The sequence below is a fragment of the Myotis brandtii genome, unplaced genomic scaffold (genome assembly GCF_000412655.1).
Source record: "Myotis brandtii unplaced genomic scaffold, ASM41265v1 scaffold208, whole genome shotgun sequence".
NCBI classification, from domain to species: Eukaryota; Metazoa; Chordata; class Mammalia; order Chiroptera; family Vespertilionidae; genus Myotis; species Myotis brandtii.
In genome coordinates, this window is record NW_005357764.1 from 5,299,125 (window position 1) to 5,322,991 (window position 23,867).

A 23,867-nucleotide genomic window follows, 5' to 3' on the forward strand; every position below is an offset into this window, starting at 1 on the left:
CCACATATGCTTGTGAATCTTTGTTCTCAGTGATGAATTTGTTAAGTCTCGCAATAGGAGTAGCCTGGCGGATGAAAGTAGTAGCTCGTGCATATCTCTGAAGGTCACGAAATATAAACCTGATGTAAAATCTCTGTCATCAGTGATGCAGCAGCAAAAGTCCCACTGATAATATCAAACGGAGTCATAAAGTTTTCTGTCGGACTATCAGTGTACATGTATACATTAAAAAATAAATGTATTTTTCATCATCATATACTGTGTTTTTGTCGCTCGAATGAATTTTATTATTTTTTCAAGGTTCTTCACATACGTACACCTTAAGAGATATCAAGTAGGCGTAACATGTTCTCAAAAAATTAGGGTTGGCACGCAGAAGAATTTTGAGTCAGAGATTTTGCTGGTTTTGGCACGCACTCACAAAAAGGTTGCCCACCCCTGTCCTAGGTAATGCTTCTATCCTTATTTCCTGAGTCTTTAAATATAAATATACTAGAGGCCCGATGCACGAAATTCATGCAAGGGGCTTGGCCCTCACAGCCATGGCGGCTGCCTCAGCCCTCGCAGCCCCGGTTTTGTCTGGAAGGTCATCTGGAAGGACATCTGGAAGGTCATTTAGCTGCCCGGTCTAATTAGCATATTATGCTTTTATTATTATAGATATGTATGCAAAGTTGTTTTACACAATGGAATTACTGAATTGTCATTTTGAGGGTAAATAAGTGGAAGTACATTTATTAAACCACACCACAAGAATCCATGATCACTGAAATTCACACACTTCCATCATTTTATCATTAAACCAAAAATCAGCAGTCTTTATGTAATAGAGCCATATCTAAAATTCATATAGATCTATGTATTTTTAAGATCAAGATACTTGTGTAATCCAACTAGAAAAAAAAAATATAAAAGTAGCCCTAGCTGGTTTGGCTCAATGGATAGAGCGTCAGCCTGCGGACTGAAGGGTGCCAGGTTTGATTCTGGCCAAGGGCACATGCCTGGGTTGCGGGCTTGATCCCCAGTAGGGGGCGTGCAGGAGGCAGCCAATCAATGATTCTCTTTCATCATTGATGTTTCTATCTCTCTCTTCTTCTCTAAAATCAATAAAATATATATTTTTTTGAAAAAAGTAAAAGTAAATGTTGGGATGAAGTTATTCAAATATTTTATTTTTTAGGACAAAGGTCTCCAAACATATTTTGCTTACATTCCTAATAAAATAATTTTGCAAAATTATGTTTCCTCCTCATAGTTTTTAATTCTAAGTTTCAATATTTGCAAAGGGTGTAATCACTGGCATATTATATATTATTTTAAGAAAATTATTATATGATTTTGATAATTGTAGCCAATGAAAAGTAAATGTCACAATAACTTGATACCTACCACAATTCACTTAAAAAACACATGTACAAGCTTATCTTTAACAGTTGGTACTTTTACACTGTCCTTTTTTTCCTTTTAAACTTGACTATGACAAGGTTCAACCTCAATTCAATTCCTATATTTAATCTGTATGGATTTAACCCTGATAAACCTTGTTAACCTGAATAGGTAGGAAAATGTTTTACTGTAGCAATGTCAGTCAAGCTTTGCACGTCTCCCAAGTTATATTCTACACGTAACAATGATGTATCATTAAAATATACTTATAAATTGAAAATTCAATTAGGTCTTACTTCATTTTTGCTGGGAAAAAAATTTACAGAATAATTTACTCCCAATAATTAGGACCATTCACTTTTTCATTCCAATACCAGCATTTTGAAAGACATTTAGGTTTTTATACATGAGGGCAATACACCAAGGTTAAGATTAGAGAAGGTGAGAGGTATTCTTTTGCAAAATTAAGAAGGGTTGTTGAGGAAGGGGAGTGGAAAAGGAGAACCAGGAGACAAGTTCTCATACAGATTCATTTTGGAAAAAGTATAATGAATGTTGATAATCTAGAAACTGATTACTTATCTACTCCTGTATAACCCTTGAAGAGCCTCATGTCCACAAATTGGAAGGCAGCTTCCTTAAAAGTCCTGATATTTATAACACTATTATAAAGCTAATAGTCCTAAAGACGCTGCTTCTAATTTGTAGCACTAAGTTGACCTAACCCCTTCCTATTTCAGTTTCTCTAAAGCATGTCTACTTACTTATTTCATAGGAATTTAAAAAGCTTTATTCAAAGGGCATAAAAGAGTAAATAAAATTTTTCTAGTTTCCTTCCTACTCAGGTCTTTTTAGAAAGGAACTACAATTATCGATCATTTATATTTTCAAATAATCCAATTATTCCTTTTTTCCTTTTTTAACATAAATGATAGCATATTATATATACTGCTCTTTACTTAGTCTATATACTTAATATAAGTATCCTGGATACTTATCTTGGATATCTTTTTATAGCAGCTTATATAATCTATCACATAGTATTCTGTTGTCATGTCATAGGTAGAAGCAATAACGCAAAATGATTATGAGCATGGATTCTAAAAAGACTGGTTGGTTTAACACTTAACTTTCCTACTTACTGTGTGACAGCACTGATCAAGTTACTGAATCTCTACATGCTTCAGTTTCTTTGTATTTAAAATGGGGATTAATAATAGTAATTACTTACCTTTATGTTATAGATATGATGCTTAAATATGCTAATACTTGTAAAGAGCTTAGTGTAGTGCCTGGCACATAATAAGCACTCATTCATATTGTAATCTAAATCTGATTAACGACCATGAGACATTTAGGTCCTTAATAAAGTCTATAAATATAAAAGATTCCTTTGGGAAAAAATATTCCTTTAGATATCACATGTAAACTTACCTTTGTTGTAATAATAATCTGTTTTCTTTTTCTTTTAAAGCTTTCTTTAGTTCTGCTGTTCTTGAAGGCCTATGTAGGTATTTCCTTTTTCCTGTGCATTCGTAAGTCCAATGTCCAAATTCCAAGCATTTCTGACATCTTACATGTTGCTTATTTGCTTCACTACAGAGCAAAAATCAGAATACAGGTCTTAAATTCTGCCCTGAAAAGCATAAACAATATAATGTGTAAAATGGTGTTTATTTTTAAATAAAAACAAACATCATTTTACATTTTAAATTGTTTATGTTAGGTTTAATCACAAGACAGCATAGTAAGTGGTTAAGAGCATGGACCTTGAAGTTAAGACAGAATTTAGCTCAAATCTTCATTCCTCAATTCCACTCCAGCAATGGCAGACTAGGTAACTCAGACAACGCTTAGGCTCAGAACTAGAAAAGACAGTGAAAACATTTAAAACAATCTGCTCGAGGCATGAGAGAACTAACAATAAGGTAAAGAATCAAGCCAAGATACAGAAGAAGATAGAAATCCAGAGTGGTCAGCCCTGTAGTTTGTATCTGCAGTTAGGACTCAGAGGGTCTATCCGTTAAGAATAAACCAACCATATAAAGAGTGCAGTCCGGTTTCTAGACATCTAGGAGACTAAGAAAAATCTCAGTTCCTGAAATTAGATTAAGATGCAGCAAGCAAAGAAAAGCAGATGAAAGAATTGGAAAGGAAGAAATCAAATTATCATTCCTCACTGATGATGTATTATGGACATGGCAAATCCAAAAGATCTACAGATAAAATATTTTTAATAGTTTGAATTCGTGAGTTTAGCAAGGCTTTGGATTGGGGTCAGCAAACTGTCTGTAAAGGGTCAGACAGTAAATATTTTAGACTTTGCAGATCAAGAGGCAAAAGCGAGGATATTATCCCCGGCTAGCATGGCTCAGTGGGCTGAGCACTGTCCCATGCTCCAAGAGGTTGCTGGCTCAATTCCCAGTCAGGGTATATGCTTGGGTGGCAGGCTCAATCCTCAATAGGAGGCATGCAGGAAGCAGCCGATTGAGGTTTCTCTATCATAGATGTTTCTATCTTCTCTCCCTCCCCTTCTCCCACTCTCTAAAAAATAATCAATAAAAACATATTTAAGGAAAAAAAGTGAGGATATTATGTAGATACTTATATAACAGAAAACAATTTTTTTTCTGGAAATATTTTGTTAATAAAAATATTTCATATAAAAGAGGTTTACTAATGAGAAGAATGGAATTCTTTTTTGGAGGATAATGTTTCACTCAATTGAGATTCAAAGTTAGTATTCCCCACCATCAAATTGATCATATATATTAGTAACATTCTTCATACCCTGGCTAGGTAGCTCAGTTGGTTGGAGTGGCATCCTGATACACCAAGGTTGCAAGTCTGATCCCTCATCAGTGCATATACAACAATTAATCAATGAATGCATGATCAATGTTTCTTTCTTTCTTTCTTTCTCTCTCTCGCTCTCGCTCTCTCTCTCTCTCTCTCAAATAAATAAATAATTTAAAAAACCACAAACATTCTTAGTTTGCAAGAATAGGCAGCAGGCGGGATTCAGTTTGCCAAACTGTATTAGATAAGGTCAACACGTAAAAATGAATTGTTCCTATATAATAAAAACAGTTAAAAATTTATTTAAATATGTTTTTATTGATTTCAGAGAGAGGAAGGGAGAAGGATAGAGATAGAAACATCAATGATGAGAGAGAATCATCAAATGGCTGCTTTCTGCACGCTCCCTACTTGGGATCGAGCCTGCAACCTGGGCATGTGCCCCAACCAGGAATTGAACTGTGACCTTCTGGTTCATGGGTCGACACTCAACCACTGAGCCACACCGGCCAGGCAAAAAATGAAATTTTAAAAGGTGACATTTATAATATCCTGAAAAATACCCAATACCTACAAATAAATAAAAGAAAATATGTGTAAGACTTTTGTGCAGAAAACAAAGATTACAGAGAGGAACTAGAGTCTCGAGGGCCACAATGGGTTCTTAAACTGGACCGGAGGGCCGGAACAAAAGCATGGATGGAGTGTTTGTGTGAACTAATATAAATTCAAAGTAAACATCATTACATAAAAGGGTACGGTCTTTTTTTTTTTTTAGTTTTATTCATTTCAAACGGGCCGCGGGCCGTAGTTTGCCCACGGCTGGGACTCTAGTTACTAGACATTTAGATAAATAGCTAATAGCTAATAGCTAATAGCTAATAGCTAATAGAGGGATATACCATGTTCATAGAATGGAAGACCCAATATTATAAAAATGCCCTTTCTCTCCAAATTGACCTATAGATTTAAAGTAATGCCAATTGGTAAAGATCTATAAGAGAAATATCTGAAAGTCTGTCAAAATGAGCTGAGACTAGTAAAAAATATCAAGAACATAAAAGATTATTTTATTTTGTGTCTTAGTTATATTGAAATCATAAAGAATATAAAAAGGGATAGGTTCACTATTTGGTGTGCTAGGTAAATAGGCCACCAATATTACATTATGGGCTTAGAGATCAAGCAGGACTATTTTATTTTGCTTCAGTCTGAACTCAGGTATTATTATCCTCCTATATAATAAAAGCCTAATATGCAAATTGTCCCCTTGACTGCTTGCTATGACATGCGCTGACCACCAGGGGATGGCACAGAACATGGTGGGCACCGGCGATGTGGCACTGGCAGTGGGCAGCAGTGCGGGCCCTGATGAGAGCGGGACCTCGGCGGGAAGGTGGAGCAGGTGAGCAGGTGGTGGCAGGCCAAGGTGGGGACCAGTGGCGGCGGGGGATGGGGTTGCCGCCTGGCTCCCAGGCGCTGAGGGAGCCGGGTGGGGGCCCCATGACTCAGGCGGAGCGGGGAGGGGCGGGGACCCGGAGGCCCAGGTACTGCCCAGGGACTAGAGGTCAGGTGGGACCTGCCCTTCCACACCAGATGCTCATACTTCAATCGCTGGCCAGGCCTAGGGACCGCACCCATGCACAAATTTCGTGCACTGGGCCTCTAGTACACAGAATAAAAAGAGTAAAACTGAAGTCCAAGATATTTGAGGAGTATGTAACAGAGCCCTTATCCATTTTGAATGTGTTTAAGTTATATGACCAGGTGAATGCTCCCTGACATATCACAGATTTTCCCAGGTGAGACTATTGGACTGCTACTGGTAATCTGAGGAACTCTGGAATACAGAAGTGGTGCTGAAAGACTGGAAGCAGGCAAATTCTGTTTTGATTTTAGAAGTGGAGAGAAGGGTAGATTACTCAAACTAGATCATTGATTTGTAGAGATCCACTCAATTGTACTCAGGAGATTATGAGGTCTAAGTCAATCAGAGCTTCATAATCCCATAGACTTGGCTCAGGGTTGGGCATGTAACCCAATCTAGACCAATGAGATGCCATCAACTTGAAGCTGAGAGGATATAAATGACCCTAGATACTGCAGTCATCTTTATACCAAAGGACTGGACCCAACACCCAAAAGAACAAGCCTGAGAGAGAGTGGACCCTGGTCACATCATTTACTATGCTTTTTAAGTATTATTAGCACTCCATTCTTGATCTCAGAACTGTGTGACTTTAAAGTCTCCTTCCTTCATCAAGCATACTACGTACTCTGACTCTCTCAGTCTTTATCCTTATGCTCAAGGAACTCTTCTTAACTGACAGGACAGACAGAATGTGATGGAGGGGAGAGAAAACTGGACAGGGATCTCAGAATAAAAAATATCAATATTAAAAGAAATACAGCTCTGGTCAGTGTGGCTCAGTTGGTTGGAACATCATCCCATGCACCAAAAGGTCATGTGTTTCATTCCTGATCATAGCACATACCTAGGTTGGACCAGGTTCTGGGACTTACTGGAGGCAACCAAGCCATGTAATCTCTCTTCCATTGATGTTTCTCTCTCTCTCTTCCTCCCTATCTAAAATCAAGAAGAAGAAAAAAAAGAAATATAAACATATACAGTATATGCTAGCAGAATAAGTGATATATATTTTTTAAAATATATTTTATTGATTTTTTACAGAGAGGAAGGGAGAGGGATAGAGAGCTAGAAACATCGATGAGAGAAACATCGATCAACTGCCTCCTGCACGCCCCCTACTGGGTATGTGCCCGCAACCAAGGTACATGCCCTTGACCGGAATCGAACCTGGGACCCTTCAGTCCGCAGGCCGACGCTCTATCCACTGAGCCAAACCAGTTAGGGCAGTGATATATTATTGATGTGCAAATGGTGATGGCATGAAATGCTGCGAATGAAAAAGAGGCAAACGTTTGGGTGAGCAGGTTGGCAGAAGCAAAAAAGGGCTATCTGGGAGATTCCACTCTCTCCCCCTCATTTGCCACCATGGCCATCTCTCGGTTCTAAAAAACGAACTTCTTTTCTTATCTCAAAGCAATTATGCTACCGTCTGGATGCTCCTTCCCCAGATCCTCTCATGACTGGCTCCTTTCTCACACTTGGAATCTCTGTTCAAGCGTCACCTCTTCACGAGTACCTGTCCTGGGCAACCAACCTAACCCGGCCCTTTCCCTCTCCCACCACCTGTTACTGGCTTCCAAGTTCTTATCACCACCCGTATTCACTTAAAATGTTTAGTTTATCGACCCTTCCCACCACTAGCATGGATGCTCCCTGAAAGCGGAGTTTGTCTTGAACCCCTCTTTTGCTTTCTACCCAAATTCTGACACAGAGCGACAGGTAATGAATAAATTAATACTTGCTGAACAGAATGAATGGCAGAAAGTGAGACAGCCTGGGAGGAAAGCCGGCGTTGCCGTCAGACTGTTCCTGGGGAAGGCGATAGGAAAGGGGCAGGAAAAGCCAGCGAGGCTAGAGGCCGCGTAGAGGAAGCTGAAGGTTTCCGTCGGCGGGAAGAGGGAGGCGGGATCAGGCCTTCGGCGTCCCCCGGCCACGCGAGGGGCAGGCGGCCGGGTGGGCAAAGGGGCACACTTCGTGACCAACTCCTGTGCGTCCCCTTCCGGGAAACCAAACTCCAGGCTCTCTTCAGACTAACCCTCCCCCACCCCCGGGTCCCGCCACGGGGACCCTACGCAGCCGTCTCCTGCGATATCGCTAGCCCACGGACAAAAACTTTATGCCCGGCCCGAACAGCGAGGCGGCTCCGTGTGAGAAAAACATCCACCCTCTGCCGATCCGTCTGAGGACCCGAGACCGGCCGTGCATCCGGACGCCGCTCAACCGCCGACTGACGCGCTTCTCCCCGCCCCCAGCCCGCCCCGCACCCAACAAGGGCCCTCACTTACGCTTGTCTCCGGGCTATGAGTCGATGCATGGGAGTCGCCATCTTAGCGCGGCTGAGGTATGCCGCGCTGAATTTTGGGAAACTCCTCGGAAGGGGCGGGGCTTCGAATGCAGAGGACGCAGGCGTGGGCGGAGCTAGCCCCGCCTCCGCGGCTTCTGGGCGGGGCGTGGAGCTGGGTCTGAGGTGTGGGCGTCTGGTTCGCCGAGGAGGGGTGAGGCCGGAGGTCTGGTCTGAACGGGGTTTGGAAGGGTCGGTACTTGTCCTGCTGACCCTGGAACGACACGGATTCGAACGGTGCGGGTCCGCTTATACACGGGTTTTTTCCCCACAATAAATACAGTTGTTCCTGCCTATCCACAGGCTTCGCATTCGCGAATTCAACCCATCTTGGGTGGAGACCATCAATTGAAAGACTGACTTTAGCAAACCATGAAGTGAAAATGTATGTTTATTTCTATTTTTATGTATTTCATAGGGACCAAATGACACTATGTAAGTAAAGCTTCTTTGTCAGTGGGTAAAAGATGCTACAAATAATTATTTTAGGCTATTTTAGCATTTAGTGACAGATTATAGAAATTTTATTACCTTAAATCTATTTTCTTTGAAACATATAACTTTGAAATATGTATAAGTTTCTGAGTCCCCATTCACTTTTTAAAAAATATTTTTTTATTAATTTCAGAGAGGAAGGGAGAGGGAGAGGGAGACAGAAACATCAATGATGAGAGAGAATCTCCGATCGGCTGCCTCCTGCACACCCCCCACTAGGGATCAAGCCCACAACCCGGGCACGTGCCCCCCAACAGGAATTGAACCCAGGACCCCTCAGTCCGCAAGCCAACGCTCCATCCACTCAGCCAAACCAGCCAGGGCCCCATTCACTTTTTAAATTAATAATTATCCAACACCTAAAATGTTTTAGAAACTGAAGATAAAGCATTGAATGAATAAAGTTCTTGTACACATGGAGCTTTCTTCAGATAATAAAAAGAGATAATGTCCAACAAACATAAATACTCTAAAGAAAAATAATTGAGTGGCCCTAGTCAGGTAGCTCAGTTGGTTAGAGCATCGTCCCATAGCCAAGGTTGGGGTTCCTCCAGGTCAAGGCACATACAAGAGTCAGCCAACGTATGCATAAATAAAGTGGAACAATAAATCAATGTCTCTCTCTCTTGCTCTTCCCCCATTCTTCTCTCCCTCTCTAATATCATTAAATAAATTTTTTTAAAAATAAAAAGTGATTTAGTATTGGTTGAGATCCACCCAGAAGGTGATATCATGTGACCTTTGAGCACACTTTATTCTCAAAACAATGGGATCTTACTATCTGTTCTGTACTTCAGCTTGCTTTGCTTACTCCTCAGTGTATGCAGGAACTTCTTTTTCCATATCAGCACATACAGAGCTAATTCATTATTTTCATATATTATACTATATGGATTACATGGTTATTCCACAATTTATCCAACCAGTATTGTTGAACAATTATTGTTGAACAATTAGATGATTTACCACAAAGATGGAATGAACAGATTTTTAAAAAATATTTTTTCATTGATTTCAGAGAGGAAGGGAGAGAGAGATAGAAACATCAATGATGATAGAGAATCACTGATCAGCTGCCTCATGCACACCCCACACTGGGGATAGAGCCTGTAACCCAGGCTTATGCCAATGAATCAAACCCGTGGCCTCTTTGTTCATAGGTCGACGCTCAACCACTGAGCAACACCAGCCGGGCGGAATAAACAGATTTTTAAGCATTCACTGTGTCTCTGTAAGATGACTTTCTTTTTTTAAAAAAATATATTTTTATTGATTTCAAAGAGGAAGGGAGAAGGGAGAGACAGAAACATCGATGATGAGAGAGAATCATGGATCAGCTGCCTCCTGCACGCCCCCTACTGGGAATCAAGCCTGCAACCTGGGCATGTGCCCTTGGCCAGAATCGAACCTGGGACCCTTCAGTCCACAGGCCAACGCTCTATCCCAGGGGTCCTCAAACTACGGCCCACAGGCCACATGCAAATACAAATATTGTATTTGTTCCCGTTTTGTTTTTTTACTTCAAAATAAAATATGTGCAGTGTGCATAGGAATTTGTTCATAGTTGTTTTTTTTAAACTATAGTCCGGCCCTCCAACGGTCTGAGGGACAGTGAACTGGCCCCGTGTTTAAAAAGTTTGAGGACCCCTGCTCTATCCACTGAGCCAAACCGGCCAGGAAAAGATGACTTTCTAGAAGAGGAATTGCTGGGTGAAAGAATATGAGCACTTTTAATTTTGATAGGTATCATCTATTGGCCTTTAAATAGGTTGTACCCAACACTGCTTCCTCACCAGACCTGAGAATGGTCAAACTTTAACTTTTGCCTATCTAATAAACCAATATGATATATTATTGATAAGGTTAAGTACCTTTCATATGATCACTGAAAACTATCTTTCATGAATTGTCTGTTCAAATTATTTGCCTATTTTTCTATTGGATTTTTATCTTTTTAATATTGACTTATAGAAACTTTTAATATTTTACATATAAACCTTTTGCTTTATATTTTACAAATATTTTCCTGCCCTGACCTGTTTATAAGCACCTGTGCTTAGGGAGCTGAGCACAGATCAAGGTCCACTTTCTGGGCTGGCAAACTGCATTTAACTTTGCACTGGGTCATATATGTTACGTAGGTGGTTTTGCACCAGAAATAAAGAAGACTTGGTTTTGGTTTTTTGTTTTTTCTTTCTTTCTTTCTTTCTTTCTTTCTTTCTTTCTTTCTTTTCTTTTTTTTTTTTTAGAGAGAGAGAGAGGGAGAGGGAGAGATAAACATCTATGTGAGAGTGAAACATTGAGCAACTGCCTCCTGCACGCCTCCTACCAGGGATTGAGCCCACAACCTGTGCATGTGGCCTGAACAGGCTTTCTGCACACCCCTTACTGGGGATTGAGCCTGAAACCTGGGCATGTGCCCTGACCAGAATCTAACCTAATTGAACTGAACTGGAAATCTTTCAGTGTATGAGCCATACAGGCCAGGGCTACTTGACTTCTTAAGGAGATGTGCCCATCCCTCTAGTCACAGGGAAACTGACACCTTTTTTTAGGTGCTGACAGCTGTAAGGATCTTGGGATCTCCAGATTAGCAGCCCACCAGATCGAGGAAGATTAGAGGAATATCTCAGGAATGAATGGTGAGCAGAAAAAACAAAAGATGTACATTATGTCCTATAACAGGACCATTCTATAAGATCTTTCCATATAAACTTGTCACATCTAGATACAATGGGAAAGGTAACAGTGTTTTTGCAAAGACCTACAGGTGGCCAAACATTTAGAAAGGCCTTACAGCAAATGCAAAGCAAATCAGCTGAAATGAAAATCCCCCTCTCAGCTCTCTTTCTCCCTTTTCTAGCGAGGATGAGACACTTCTGTGCTCTAGATACAAACACTTTAATTACCAAGTCAGATATATGATGATTGTTTTATTAAAGTTCACGTGAAATTTGGAATGATGCTCTAGTATTTCTTCCAGATAAATCCTCATTCATCAAAATTCTCTGGCTGCCCACCCCCTCCACTGTACCTTCTAACTTCTCTATCTCTGTTCCTGCCCAAGGTCATACTTGGATATGAAGCTGCATCCCCCTTGCAAGTCCCACCAGAAATCCCATCACACTACGCATCTCATGATTTTATTGAAGATTGGTAGGGGGTAGTAGAAGGTGGCCACATTGTAAATGACATGACCTATGTCTCTCTCCTGGTAATCAATGACCTCCCTTACTTCCTCTTAAAGGATCAAGACTCCTCTGCTCCTTCCCAAACCTCACAGTCCTTAATCATAACCTTGTGAAACTCTCTGGAAAGTGAGGTATGGTAAATCGTCGCGCCCCCCCACCCCCAAGTATAATGTATATTTCAAAGCCCACCCAAGCCTATCTGGATTCCTCAACTCTAATATTCTGGGGCATAACATTTTCTGTCACGACGTCAACACTGTAAGACAACTTTTAAGACGTTTTCAGCTCATAATGACAGTCCTCTGAGACTGGGTGTTAGTGACCCTGTATTCCCAGCTATGCTGGACCAGTCAGGATCTCTTACCTGGGAATTTTGTATTTTTATTTTATTTTATTTTATTTTATTTTTTTCTATCACCATTTATCACCTCAATGCCCTCTTCCACCTCCCCTCCTGGGGAATTTTAGATTTGAACTAAAGCTCTTCAGTTTTTATCCCTTTGTGGGGCTGGGCTTGAAGCACGTTCATTCTGAGCTGAGGGGCAGCCAGTCTATGGAGAGAGAAATCTGTTCCTCAGAGAAAGAAGTATATTAAGAAACTTTTAGCCCTGGCTGGTTTGGCTCCGTGGATGGAGCATCGGCCTGCAGAATGAAGGGTCCGGAGTTTGATTCCGGTCAGGGGCACATGCCTGGGATGCCTGGGTTGCAGGCTTGATCTCGAGTAGGGGGCGTGCAGGAGGCAGCTGATCCATGATTCTCTCTCATCATTGATGTTTCTCTCTCTCCCTCCCTCTTCCTTTCTCTCTGAAATCAATAAAAATATATTTAAAAAAAGAAAAGAACTTTTAGCTGGAGGTAATAGAATCCTTGACTCAAGAGGTTTCATGCTTTCCTGAGTGTGTCTGTAATGCTGTCTTTGTTGGTTATTCTTGTTTCTCTAGTCTATGCTGATTGGCCTCTGTGTTAATGCCCAGTGTATGACAGGTGTCCAGTATAGGTGTCCTTAGAGGGCCAGTCTGGGCCTCCTATTCCACAGTTCCCTGATAAGGAAGACCTCAGCTCTAGCTTGACCATTTCTTCTCAACTGCTGCCTCTTGTTACGAGGGTCACCTCTCCCAGCAGCAGCCTTGTTGGGTAGGGACTGGGGACAGTCCACGTTCAGGCACCTATTCCAATGTGCAGTGGATCCAGGGAGAACATATTCCCTGTCACACCAGACTACTTTCCTCTCTTGGCCTTTTCTTAGAGCCAGCTCGCTCCAGTTCTCTTCTCCTTTGTTCATATTTGTCCCTTCTTTGTCAAAGGGGGAAATTGGCAAGCACACTGCCTCAGCAGATGGCCAAGGAAAATGCAGGATGCAGGTCTCCCTTTCCTGCATGCATCTCTCTCCCGGTTTTACAAGCACCTCCCTTCTCCAGAGTCTTCCCTGGAGGGACAGCAACTTCCACCCATATCTTACTGGGAGGAGGAAATCGTTTTTCATCATGAAGTCTGCACACCCCACGAAGCAAATCACCGGCTCCCTTTTCACTCCTCATTTCTACAGAGACTAGAGCAGTGGTTCTCAACCTTGGCTGCACATTAGAATCACCTGGGAATCTTTGTTATGGGGTGGGGCCACAACATTAGTAACAAAGAAACAGAATTTCCGGAGGATGAGGCCCAGAAATCAGGATTTTAAAAAGATTCCCAGGTGATTCTAATGTGCAGCCAAGGTTGAACTAGAGGGTGGCTGAAGTGGGAAAGAGGCTGGAAACCCTAGGTCTAGACCAGTGGTCGGCAAACTCATTAGTCAACAGAGCCAAATATCAACAGTACAACGATTGAAATTTCTTTTGAGAGCCAAATTTTTTAAACTTAAACTATATAGGTAGGTACATTGTTATTAACTTAATTAGGGTACTCCTAAGGCTTAGGAAGAGCCACACTCAAGGAGCCAAAGAGCTGCATTTGGCTCGAGAGCCGCAGTTTGCCGACCACGGGCCTAGGCTATTTCTACCTACTCTCTTGGGGGAATTGCCTAGCTCCAATTACTACCAATTTTCTTAAGGGTGTGGGTTAGTTAGCACTTTTTTGTTCTTACCTGTGGGTTCTAATCACTAATCATGGGACAACTGGGAAAAATCTCATGCAATATCCTGTTTGAGCAACAACAACAACAATCATCTCTAATATTTCTTGAGCAATTGCTATGAATCAGACAATATATACTTTATGTTAACTCTTATTTAATTGAGTTAGGTCCTATATATCCCCCATTTTCAGGTGAGGAAACTGAGGCTTATAGATTATTAAGCCACATGCCTAGTCATTCAGGCAATGAATGGTGGAACTGGTATTAAAGCCCAGCTAGGCTTTAGTGCTGCAGAGCTGTAGGCTGTCTACTATACTCCCTCCCCTGTATACACAGGGGAAGCATGCTTGCCCATTGTTTTTTTCAAGGATATCTATATAAATAAAAGCCTAAGTGACAGTTATAACCAGTTGACCGGACAACCGGCCGATAGCTGTGACATGCACTGACCACCAGGGGGCAGATGCTCAATGCAGGAGCTGCCCCCTGGTGATCAGTGCACTCCCACAGCTGACCTCCCATGGCCGGCCAACCTCCTGTGGTCCCTTCCCCTGGCCCTGATTGGGACTGGGGGAGACACCCCAATTGGCCCTGATCGCTGGCCAGGCCAAGGGACCGCACCCATGCACGAATTTCGTGCACTGGGCCTCTAGTTAAGTATATTCACAGTGTTGTGCAACTATCATCATTATTCATTTCCGTAACTTTTTTTAAAAAATATTTTTATTTCAGAGAGGAAGGGAGAGGGAGAGAGAGATGGAAACATCAATAATGAGAGAGAATCATTGATCAGCTACCTCTTGCATGCCCCTTACTGGGGATTGAGCCCATAACCTGGGCATGTGACCTTGACTGGAATAGAACCTGGGACCCTTCAGTCCACAGGCTGGCGTTCTATCCCTGAGCCAAACCAGCTAGGGCTATCTCCATAACTTTTTCATCATTGCAAACAGAACCTTTGTATCCATTAAAAAACGACTCTGCCCTGGCCAGTGTGGCTCAGTTGGTTGGGCATCATCTTGGGCACCAAAGGGTTGCCAGTTTGATTCCAGTCAGGGCACATGCCTGGATTGCTGGTTTGAGCCTTGTCTGGGCACATGCGGGAGGCAGCCAATCGATGTTTTTCTCTCTCTCTTCCTCTCTCTCTAAAAATCAATTTTTTTTTTCAAATGACTCTAGATTTACCTCTACCCATAGCCCAGGGTAACCTCTATTCTATGTTCTATGAATTTGCTTATTTTAGATATCTCACATATATGAAATCATACAATAGTTGTCTTTTTGTGTCTGACTTATTGTACTTAGCATAATGTTTTCAAGGTTTATTCATATTGTAGCATGTATTAGATTAGCATCATCCTTTTTACGGCTGAATAATATTCCATTGTATTTATGTAACACATTTTGCTTATCTACTCATCTTTCGATGGGCACTTGATTTGTTTCCACCTTTTGGCTATTGAGAATAATGCTGCTAATGAACATTGGTGTACAAGTATCTATTTGAGTCTTTGCTTTCAATTTCTTTAGATATATAACTAGAGGTGGAATTTATGGGTCATATGATAATTCTATGTTTATCTTTTTTTTAGGACAAACTTTTATTTTTAAAAAGTAAAATCAGCTCTGGTTGGGTAGCTCAGTTGGTTAGAGCATTGTCTTGATACACCAAGATTGTGGGTTTGATCCCCAGTTAGGGAACATACAAGAATCAACCAATTAATGCATAAATAAGTGAAACAACAAATCAATGTTTATTTCTCTTTCTCCTTTCCTTTCTCTCTCTAAAATCAATAAATTTTAAAAAATGTAAAAGCAAAACAAAAAAATGTTAAAAAGCATACAAATGTGTATAATGAAGACATGCCAGTGGTTTATTTAACTCATTAATAGGGGACTGGCAGGATAGTAAAGCTGATTCAATGCAGAATTCAAGAGACTGAAGTGAAAGAAAGAATGCTGAAATTAGATTGTTAGATTAATACAAAACTTTTATTGTTCTACAGTGCAATAAAAGCATAATCTTTGGGCATATCTTTTCTAATCTTTGGACAAAAATCATTTGTATCTCTCCTATACAAAAACCATTTGCAATTTATCAATCTTTTATAAGTTAATATCTAATTTTACAGAGTTTGGGCCATTTTCTATTGTTTTATTATGATATTGAAAGAATAAGCAGTAATATTTTTGCCTTATCTCCCAATTTTGGATAGTTTTTATTAACTTTATATTTATTGTCATTTATTTTGTTTGTGGTTGTTTTGCATTCATTTTTCTATCTTTTGCTTTTACAGTTTTTGTCTTTTGGTGTTATATGTAAAAAGTTCACTATGTTTGCATGTTTATATAAATATATATATGAGTATGTATTTATTCACCTTTATTTTCTGGTAATTACATGGCTTTATTTATTTATTTTTTTCAGAACTCCAAGTTTTAATCCCATCTTATCCAAAAAAGCAGCAAGACATTCAAAACAGCATGTTTCTGAACCAAATCAATGGCAGAAGAACAGAATAATCTATTTTTAAATTCTAATCAGAAAACTTGTTTGATCACTTGAAATATATTTAGTAATAAAGACATTCAACATTCTGCTTTTACTTTTTTTTTTTGCTTTTACTTTTATTAGATTTATTTTATGCTGAATGTACTCCCAGGCCATGGATTTTTGTTTCTTCAGTTTCTTCTGTGCAACCTCCTCTACTGGTTTGGGAACAATCTGCTCCTTTTCAGTAAGGATCATCTCAATGTGGCAGGGAGAGCTCATGTATGGGTTAATCCGCCCATGAGCTCTGTAGGTTCTTTGCCACATCTTGGGAGCTTTGTTTAGCTGATTGTGCTCAATGACCAGAGAGTCTACATCTAAACCCTAAGTTCAGCATTGCTCTCAGCATTTTTAAGCATGTGCAGCAAAAATTTGGCACTCTTTTTGGGCCACCCACCCTGTGTCCAGCCCCGCTGTTAGGCCTGGGCACACTTACCAACTCCACCATTGTAATGACAGAATGGCACACATTGCTTCTTTAAAGTGACATCCTTCAGATACTTGGTGGCTTTTGAATATGCATACCCTTGATGGCCTGGGCAGTTTCACGAGTGTTCTTAAAGTGAACACGGAGCCCTAATTGGTTTGGCTCAGTGGATAGAGCATCAGCCTGCGAACTGAAAGGTCCCAGGTTCGATTCCAGTAAAGGGCATGTACCTTGGTTGCGGGCACATCCCCAGTAGGAGGTGTGCAGGAGGCAGCTGATCAATGTTCCTAGCTCTCTCTCTCTCTCTCTTCCTCTCTGTAAAAAATCAATAAAATATATTTAAAAAAAAATAAAGTGAACACGGAGATTTGAGCCTCTTGATTTGCATGATTTTGTGGGGTTTTCTGGGTCTAGTGAATAGCAAACCATTTTCAGAGGTCACCTATGGCTGCTTTGGGGGAAGAACATGGCTTTATTTTTGAAATTTAAATTTGTAAACTTTTAAGTGTTTGATTTATTAGGAATATATTCTTGTATATGGTTTGAGGTAGGGATCTAAAATTTTTTCCAAAATGGTTAGCTAATGTCCCAACATCACCCCTTCCACCACTAGTTTTAAAAATGCCATGTATCATATGCTAAATTCTCATACTTGAGTTTGTTTCTGGACTTTTATTTCTGTTTGTCTTTGTCCTTTCTAGCACCAGTACCATAGTTGTAATTATTACTACTTAATTGTACTGTGCTCCTTCTTGCAGTTCTGATAGGATGGCTTTGCTAGCAACCATACCTTTGGTCAAGTCACTTCTCACAGAGGAAGGGTAAGTGGCCAGCCTTGCTTCACAAGTAGCAGCAATTATCAAATGTTGCAGTGAAACTGTGTTGCATTTAGGAAACCCCATTGAAAATCTTAGAGGAAGACACTCACCTAAGGAACATGAAAGTACATGCTGAGTGGGAGGGGGGAGGAGAAGCTCATTCATGAATTTCCTCTTAATCATGTGGTTATTCTGTTCATTTACATGGAGATGCCAGATTGTCATTGTGTCTCCCCAACTTTGGAAGGGGATTTTACTTTTAGAGCAGAAGCTCTAAGGAAAAACATTAGAGAGAAGCCCTAAGGGAGGCATTTTTGTCACCCCACTGGTATTCTAAAGGGCTAGAAGAGATCAGATGGGGCCTTCTTGGGTCTCTGGATCTCATCTCACTTAGAGGTAAGATAGACATGCCAAATATGAATGTACTACTTCTTCCTGACTACTCATGATATCTGCTGATACTATTGGAATAAAAAAAGATATTCTCACTGGTGCTGGCTGCGGAACCCAATAAGGCTATCTAGTTGGAATCTTTAGGATCAATTTTCTTTCTTCAAAATGAAACTTTTGCCTTTCATGGAAATGGCACAAAATATATTCGTATTTAATAGTATTCTTAAAGGGTGAATAACCCAGTTTTGAAAAATGCCTTATTAAAAAAAAAAGAAAAAATGAAAAATGACTTAACTATATTTCTACTCTCTGCCAGATACATTCAGCCCCCCTGTATCCACAGGTTCTGCATCCCAGATCAAAAATATTTGATCTCTAACCCAGATCAAAAATATTTTTTAAAAAGTTATGTTGTTATTGCCATGTATGTACTATGTAGTTAGGCCTATGTAGTTAAGACTATTGTGGTTGAGTCTGCACTGAATATGTACAGCTTTTTAAAAAAATCATTATCCCCTAAATCCCTAAAGAATACAGTATAACAACTATTTACACAGCATTTACATTATACTAGGTGTTATACTTATGTAATCTAGAGATGATTTAAAGTATCCGGGAGGTTATATGCAAATACTACACCATTTTATATAAGGGATTTAGGTATCCGTGGGGGCCTTGTAACTAATCCCTTGGATACCAAGGGATAACTGTATCAAAATATCTTCATAGTGGAAATGTCTTTTGGTCACCTTTTCTAGGGTTGTCTTTGTCTTGTTTGGAAAAGAAACTCTGACGCTTCCAGTGAGCTCAGATCACCTCTTCTCTTGTTTCAGCTTGCTGCTGCTGCCTTTTGCATTAGGGATGGATTCCTGTGCCATTGCCAGGAAAACATGTTAGTCATCTCCTCTGAGTTAGGGCTTATACTGCTAGCATTCAAGTGTCAAACTGTAATCATCTGTGATATATTTAGATTTTTAACTCACATTGCATTTGAACATTAACTACATGTCAACAAGAAAATAAATGGTCCTCCTTTGATTGGGAAGCAATGTATGGGCAGAATGCCACATCAACTTGTTCATAATAACACTGTTTCTTTATCAAATTACAAATATACACACCCAGACTCCTCTTTAGTCAGGAAAGGTGAGTTATTATCAGAGGCCACCAGACCTTTTAAAGTCATTGTCTTTGAGTCTTAGAGCATGTAGAAAAGAGCGTTGTCCTGAGACAAATGACCTGTTTTCAGCTGAAAAGAAACCAGCACAGGGTACACTGAGTCCTGATGAATTTGATAATTAAAACAAAAGATGGTAAAGAAAGCTTTGTAATCTGTAGAAACAGGATGGCAACTGCTACTATAGCAGGATAGCTCCCTGGGCTGGGTGGTGAGGTGCAGGTGGGGAAAAGAACAGGACAAGCCAGAGTAAAACTGGGCTGAACAGGTCAGAGTCATATTTCTGCTCTCAACAGACCAGACCAACAGGCAGGACTTTGGGGTGGAGCTGGAATGCCAGCTGCTAGAGGTGGAAGAAGGCTGTGTCTGGGGCTGGTTGAAGAGAAGGTGGAGCTGATGGATACAGAGGTTGTGAGTCAGGCCAGGAAAATTTTTGTTGATCAAGAGACCTAGATGAAGGGGTTAAGTTTTCATGATCATATCAGCTTCTGTGGCTTAGAGAAATCTGGGCGAAGTTCATCCAGCATTTTAAGATTATAAAGAGAAAAAGGGTGGGACAGATAGTGATGCCATATGTGATATCATATATATATATATATCAGTGTAATCAGCCTGAATAAGGGCAAAACTTGGGCTTTGGAGAATGAGATAACAGTGGTGCTATGTAAGCAGACAGTTTGGCAGAATGAGGAAGGACCCTAGGATTTCAGCCAACTTGGAGTTAGAAGTGAACTGTAATGGTAGTTTTTATATCAGAAGAGCATATGATTAGAAACATGCTTGAGGGGGAAAATCGGGAGTCTAAATTGTATTCTACTACTCCTTAACTATATAATTATACTTCTTATATTGATACTTGTATTTATGATTAAACAAAGTGAAACAGATTTTCTACAGGACTTCTCAGAGCCTTTAAAATGGTGATATTAACCTATTAATATTTCATGGCACACTGTCCTGGGGAATATAGTTTGGGAAAGGCTGGTTTAACCTAATGTTAAAAAAGGCACAACCAAATTCAACCATCATATACAACAAAAGCACTGAAAGGAAGGAATGTATTCCAAAATGTCAATAGTGAATTAGTCTAGTTGAATTATTTATTTTACTCTTTCCCCCCCATATTTATTTTATTTTTTTAAAATATATTTTATTGATTTTTTACAGAGAGGAAGGGAGAGGGATAGAGAGTTAGAAACATCAATGAGAGAGAAACATTGATCAGCTGCCTCCTGCACACTCCCCACTGGGGATGTGCCTGCAACTAAGGTACATGCCCTTGACCAGAATCGAACCTGGGACCCTTGAATCCGCAGGCCGATGCTCTATCCACTGAGCCAAACCGGTTAGGCCCCCCCCCCTCCATATTTACTTTAATGAGCCTCTATAAGTAATGTGAACTTAAAGAAAGCAGTGGTGTAGTATAGGAAACCCATGTTGAAGTCAGAGTTTTCAAAGCTGTATGATTTTGAACAGGTTACTCAATTTCATCAGGTCTTACTTTTCTCTATAAAATTGGAAAATAATACCTACCTCATGGGCTTGCTATGAAGATTAAATGAATTATAATATCCAAATCACTCAGCACAATGTCTAGCACATACTGTAGGAGCTAAAGATGAGGTAGGGTATGGTAATTATCATTGAGCAATCAGAGTTTTATAGAGTGTAATATAAGAGTTCTGGTTTAACTAAGGGCACTGGTCCACTGACTATGAGATTAGGGAGACCAGAATACACCATTATCTGAGCTTTTAGCTTCCTCCTGAAGCAAAGAATTGTGGAAGCTGCTCCAGAAAGTATATTCTTCAGGACATTTGGCAGGGATGATTATAAATTCCCAATTTCGAACCTTTTGTCTCATTGATGAACAGCCTATGCATACTGTATTTTTAAAACAAACAAATACCTTCCTGATTGCTTGGTACTAAATTTAACCATTGTATGAGAGAAAGGCATTTAATAACTTCCTTCTTCTAAAATACTCGATAGCCATGGCTGGTATGGCTTAGTGCAGCGGTTCTCAACCTGTGGGTCGCGACCCCTTTGGCAGTCGAACGACCCTTTCACAGGGGTTGCCTGAGACCATCCTGCATATCAGATATTTACATTACGATTCATAACAGTAGCAACATTACAGTTATGAAGTAGCAACAAAAATAATTTTATGGTTGGGTCACAACATGAGGAACTGTATTTAAAGGGCCAGAAGGTTGAGAACCACTGGCTTAGTGGATAAAGCGCCAGCCTGCAGACTGAAGAGTCCCAGGTTTGATTCTGGTCAAGGGCACATGCCCTGGTTGCCGAGCTCGATCCCCAGTAGGGGGCATGCAGGAAGCAGCTGATCAATGATTCTCTCTCATCATTGATGTTTCTATCTCTCTCTCCCTCTCCCTTCCTCTCTGAAATCAATAAAGATATATTTTTAAAAAAATACTCAAGGTAGTCTGCTGAATGAAAAGAACTTGCGCTTTACTCACAGTGTGTCCAACATTATTTTGGCAATTTCATTGCTTCACAACTGTGATTCTTGGAAACTTGTCACTAAGATTCTTCAGAATTCTTAAATAACTTTTTCTGACTTCATTTATTTAAATATCCCAGAATAGCCTCTTGAGCTATAAGTTTGATGATCCAGGAAACTATTTATAGCAGGATGAGTACTCCCTGTGACCGATGTTAATGTTTTATTTTGAGAAGAACAAATCCTTAAAAAGATTGATAGGGTTGATGGTATTTTAAACTGAAACCAGTGCCAAGGCAAATAGATATGAACTTGGAACATAAAGAGAGATGGGTGTGCCTTTTTGCCAGTTTAGCTAAAGGCTGGGGAGGCCTCCCACAGGAAGGAAGGCAGAGACACAGTGTAAGCCAGAGGTAGTAATCTTTTAGGTGGATTAGACACTTCAGCCTAGGGCCTGGCCTCTGTTTGCTCAGTGCTTAATAACCCAGAATAGATTAGTGGAGACAGACTGTCATAATTAAGGCCAATATTGTCTTTGAGATGATTGATATGCCCTTAGGTAGGAGAAAAATAGGAGAGGAAGGAAGGTCAAGGTCAACCTAAGTTAAAAAATATACACAAAACTCTGTGTGTTAGGGGCCCTTAAAAAATAGAATCACAAAAGTTACTGGAGACTTGGAGATTAAGCTTCCCCTTCTTTTGAATCTCATCAAGCAATTTATCAGACATGCTTATTGCTGATCGCACGCTGGCTTCCTCTCCACACCTGGAACACTCCTTAACTCTCAGCAAGTCATTGCTCTCCCAGGTACCCATGCAAGTGAGGCCCTTAAATTAAGATTAGTTTCCACCTCGCAGGATCATGTCTGGAGAGTGGCTAATATTCTGCCAGCTTCGGAGACAGGAGGGAAAGCAAGACTGGCAGAGGTACCCATTACATTCCCTGCTTGCTTAGTAGCTGGTGACTGGAAGACACTCTGCAACAATGTCAAAAAAAACAAAAAATAGAAAAAAAATCATGCCCTAGCCGGTTTGGTTCAGTCGCCCAGCAGTCAGGGTTTAGGATTTGATTCTGGTCAAGGGCTAGATCCCCAGTAGGGGGCGTGCAGGAGGCAGCCAATCAATGATTCTCATCATTGAAGATTTTATCTCTCCCTCTCCCTTCCTCTCTGAAATCAATAAAAATATATTTAAAAAAACTATTCATTACCTTATGTAATCCTACCACTTTACAGGCTGGTCTGAACGGACCCAGGTAGTTTATCATTTCTGTCCCTTGCATCCAGCTCAGGACTGGTGCTTGGAGTATGTTGGGAATAAAAGTCCTGTAGGTCCCTCGGCCTGATTTAAGGACAGGAGTGCAGTAGAGAACGGTGCGACAATGCGTAATACAAACAAAACAAGAAACCAAGGTGGTGGGATCGAGAGTGGATTCCTTCCTTATGCCGGAGCGGAGAGGGCGCTGTCTTTGACTTTGACATACCTCGGCTTATTTGGAGCCATGTTCCAACAGCTGCCCTCCCCACTACGGGCCAACCTACCCCTAGGGGAGTAGGAGAGCCTTCGGAACTGGAGCGCAGAAGGTCCCACCACCGGAAGTTTCTTTGGATATAAAGAAAACGGCGGAAGTAGGCCAAAGATCCTCCCTCAGTACTCCGCCTCCAGCCCGCTCTCCTTTCTTTTGGAGGGGAAGTGCTCCCCAGTTCTTTGCCTCGGTGGAGAGCAGCTGCGGCGGATGCTGTGCGCAGCTTCAGTTGGCTAGCTCCGCCCCTCGATCTTTTTTTCTTTTTTTTTTTACCTTCCCCCAGGTTCTTCTCGCCTGGACCTGACGTACGCTTGTGCGTGACTGGGGGCGGGATCTCTAAAGGAAGAGCTGGAGTCGAGATCTCGCGAGAACATTTTTTTCCTCCGCAGTTCTCGCTCTGCACCTTCACTCTCGTCGCAACGAGATCTTTCGAGATCTTCTCCGCCCCCGCTACCCGGCGCCCTCTCTGCGGCCGCTGAGCCGGAGCCGGCCTGAGCAGCACGCTTCGCAGCGGCTCGGTTTCCGAGGACCTAGGCGCTCGTGTGGGCAACCCTACGTCCCTCACTAGCACCTGT

General features: G+C 40.9%; 1 protein-coding gene and 1 pseudogene across 1 annotated transcript in view; both read right to left on the reverse strand.

The window, feature by feature from the left end:
• Window positions 1–8,227, reverse strand: part of ZCCHC10 (zinc finger, CCHC domain containing 10) — a 10,671-nt gene extending 2,444 nt beyond the window's left edge. The window contains exons 1-2 of the mRNA XM_005865553.2: window positions 8,122–8,227; window positions 2,821–2,982 (exon numbers count right to left, since the gene is read on the reverse strand). Of these exons, the coding sequence (XP_005865615.1) occupies window positions 2,821–2,982; window positions 8,122–8,162 (203 nt within the window). The 5' untranslated portion in view covers window positions 8,163–8,227. The remainder of the gene's footprint in view (window positions 1–2,820; window positions 2,983–8,121) is intronic.
• Window positions 8,164–23,867, reverse strand: part of LOC106725986 — a 22,076-nt pseudogene continuing 6,372 nt past the window's right edge.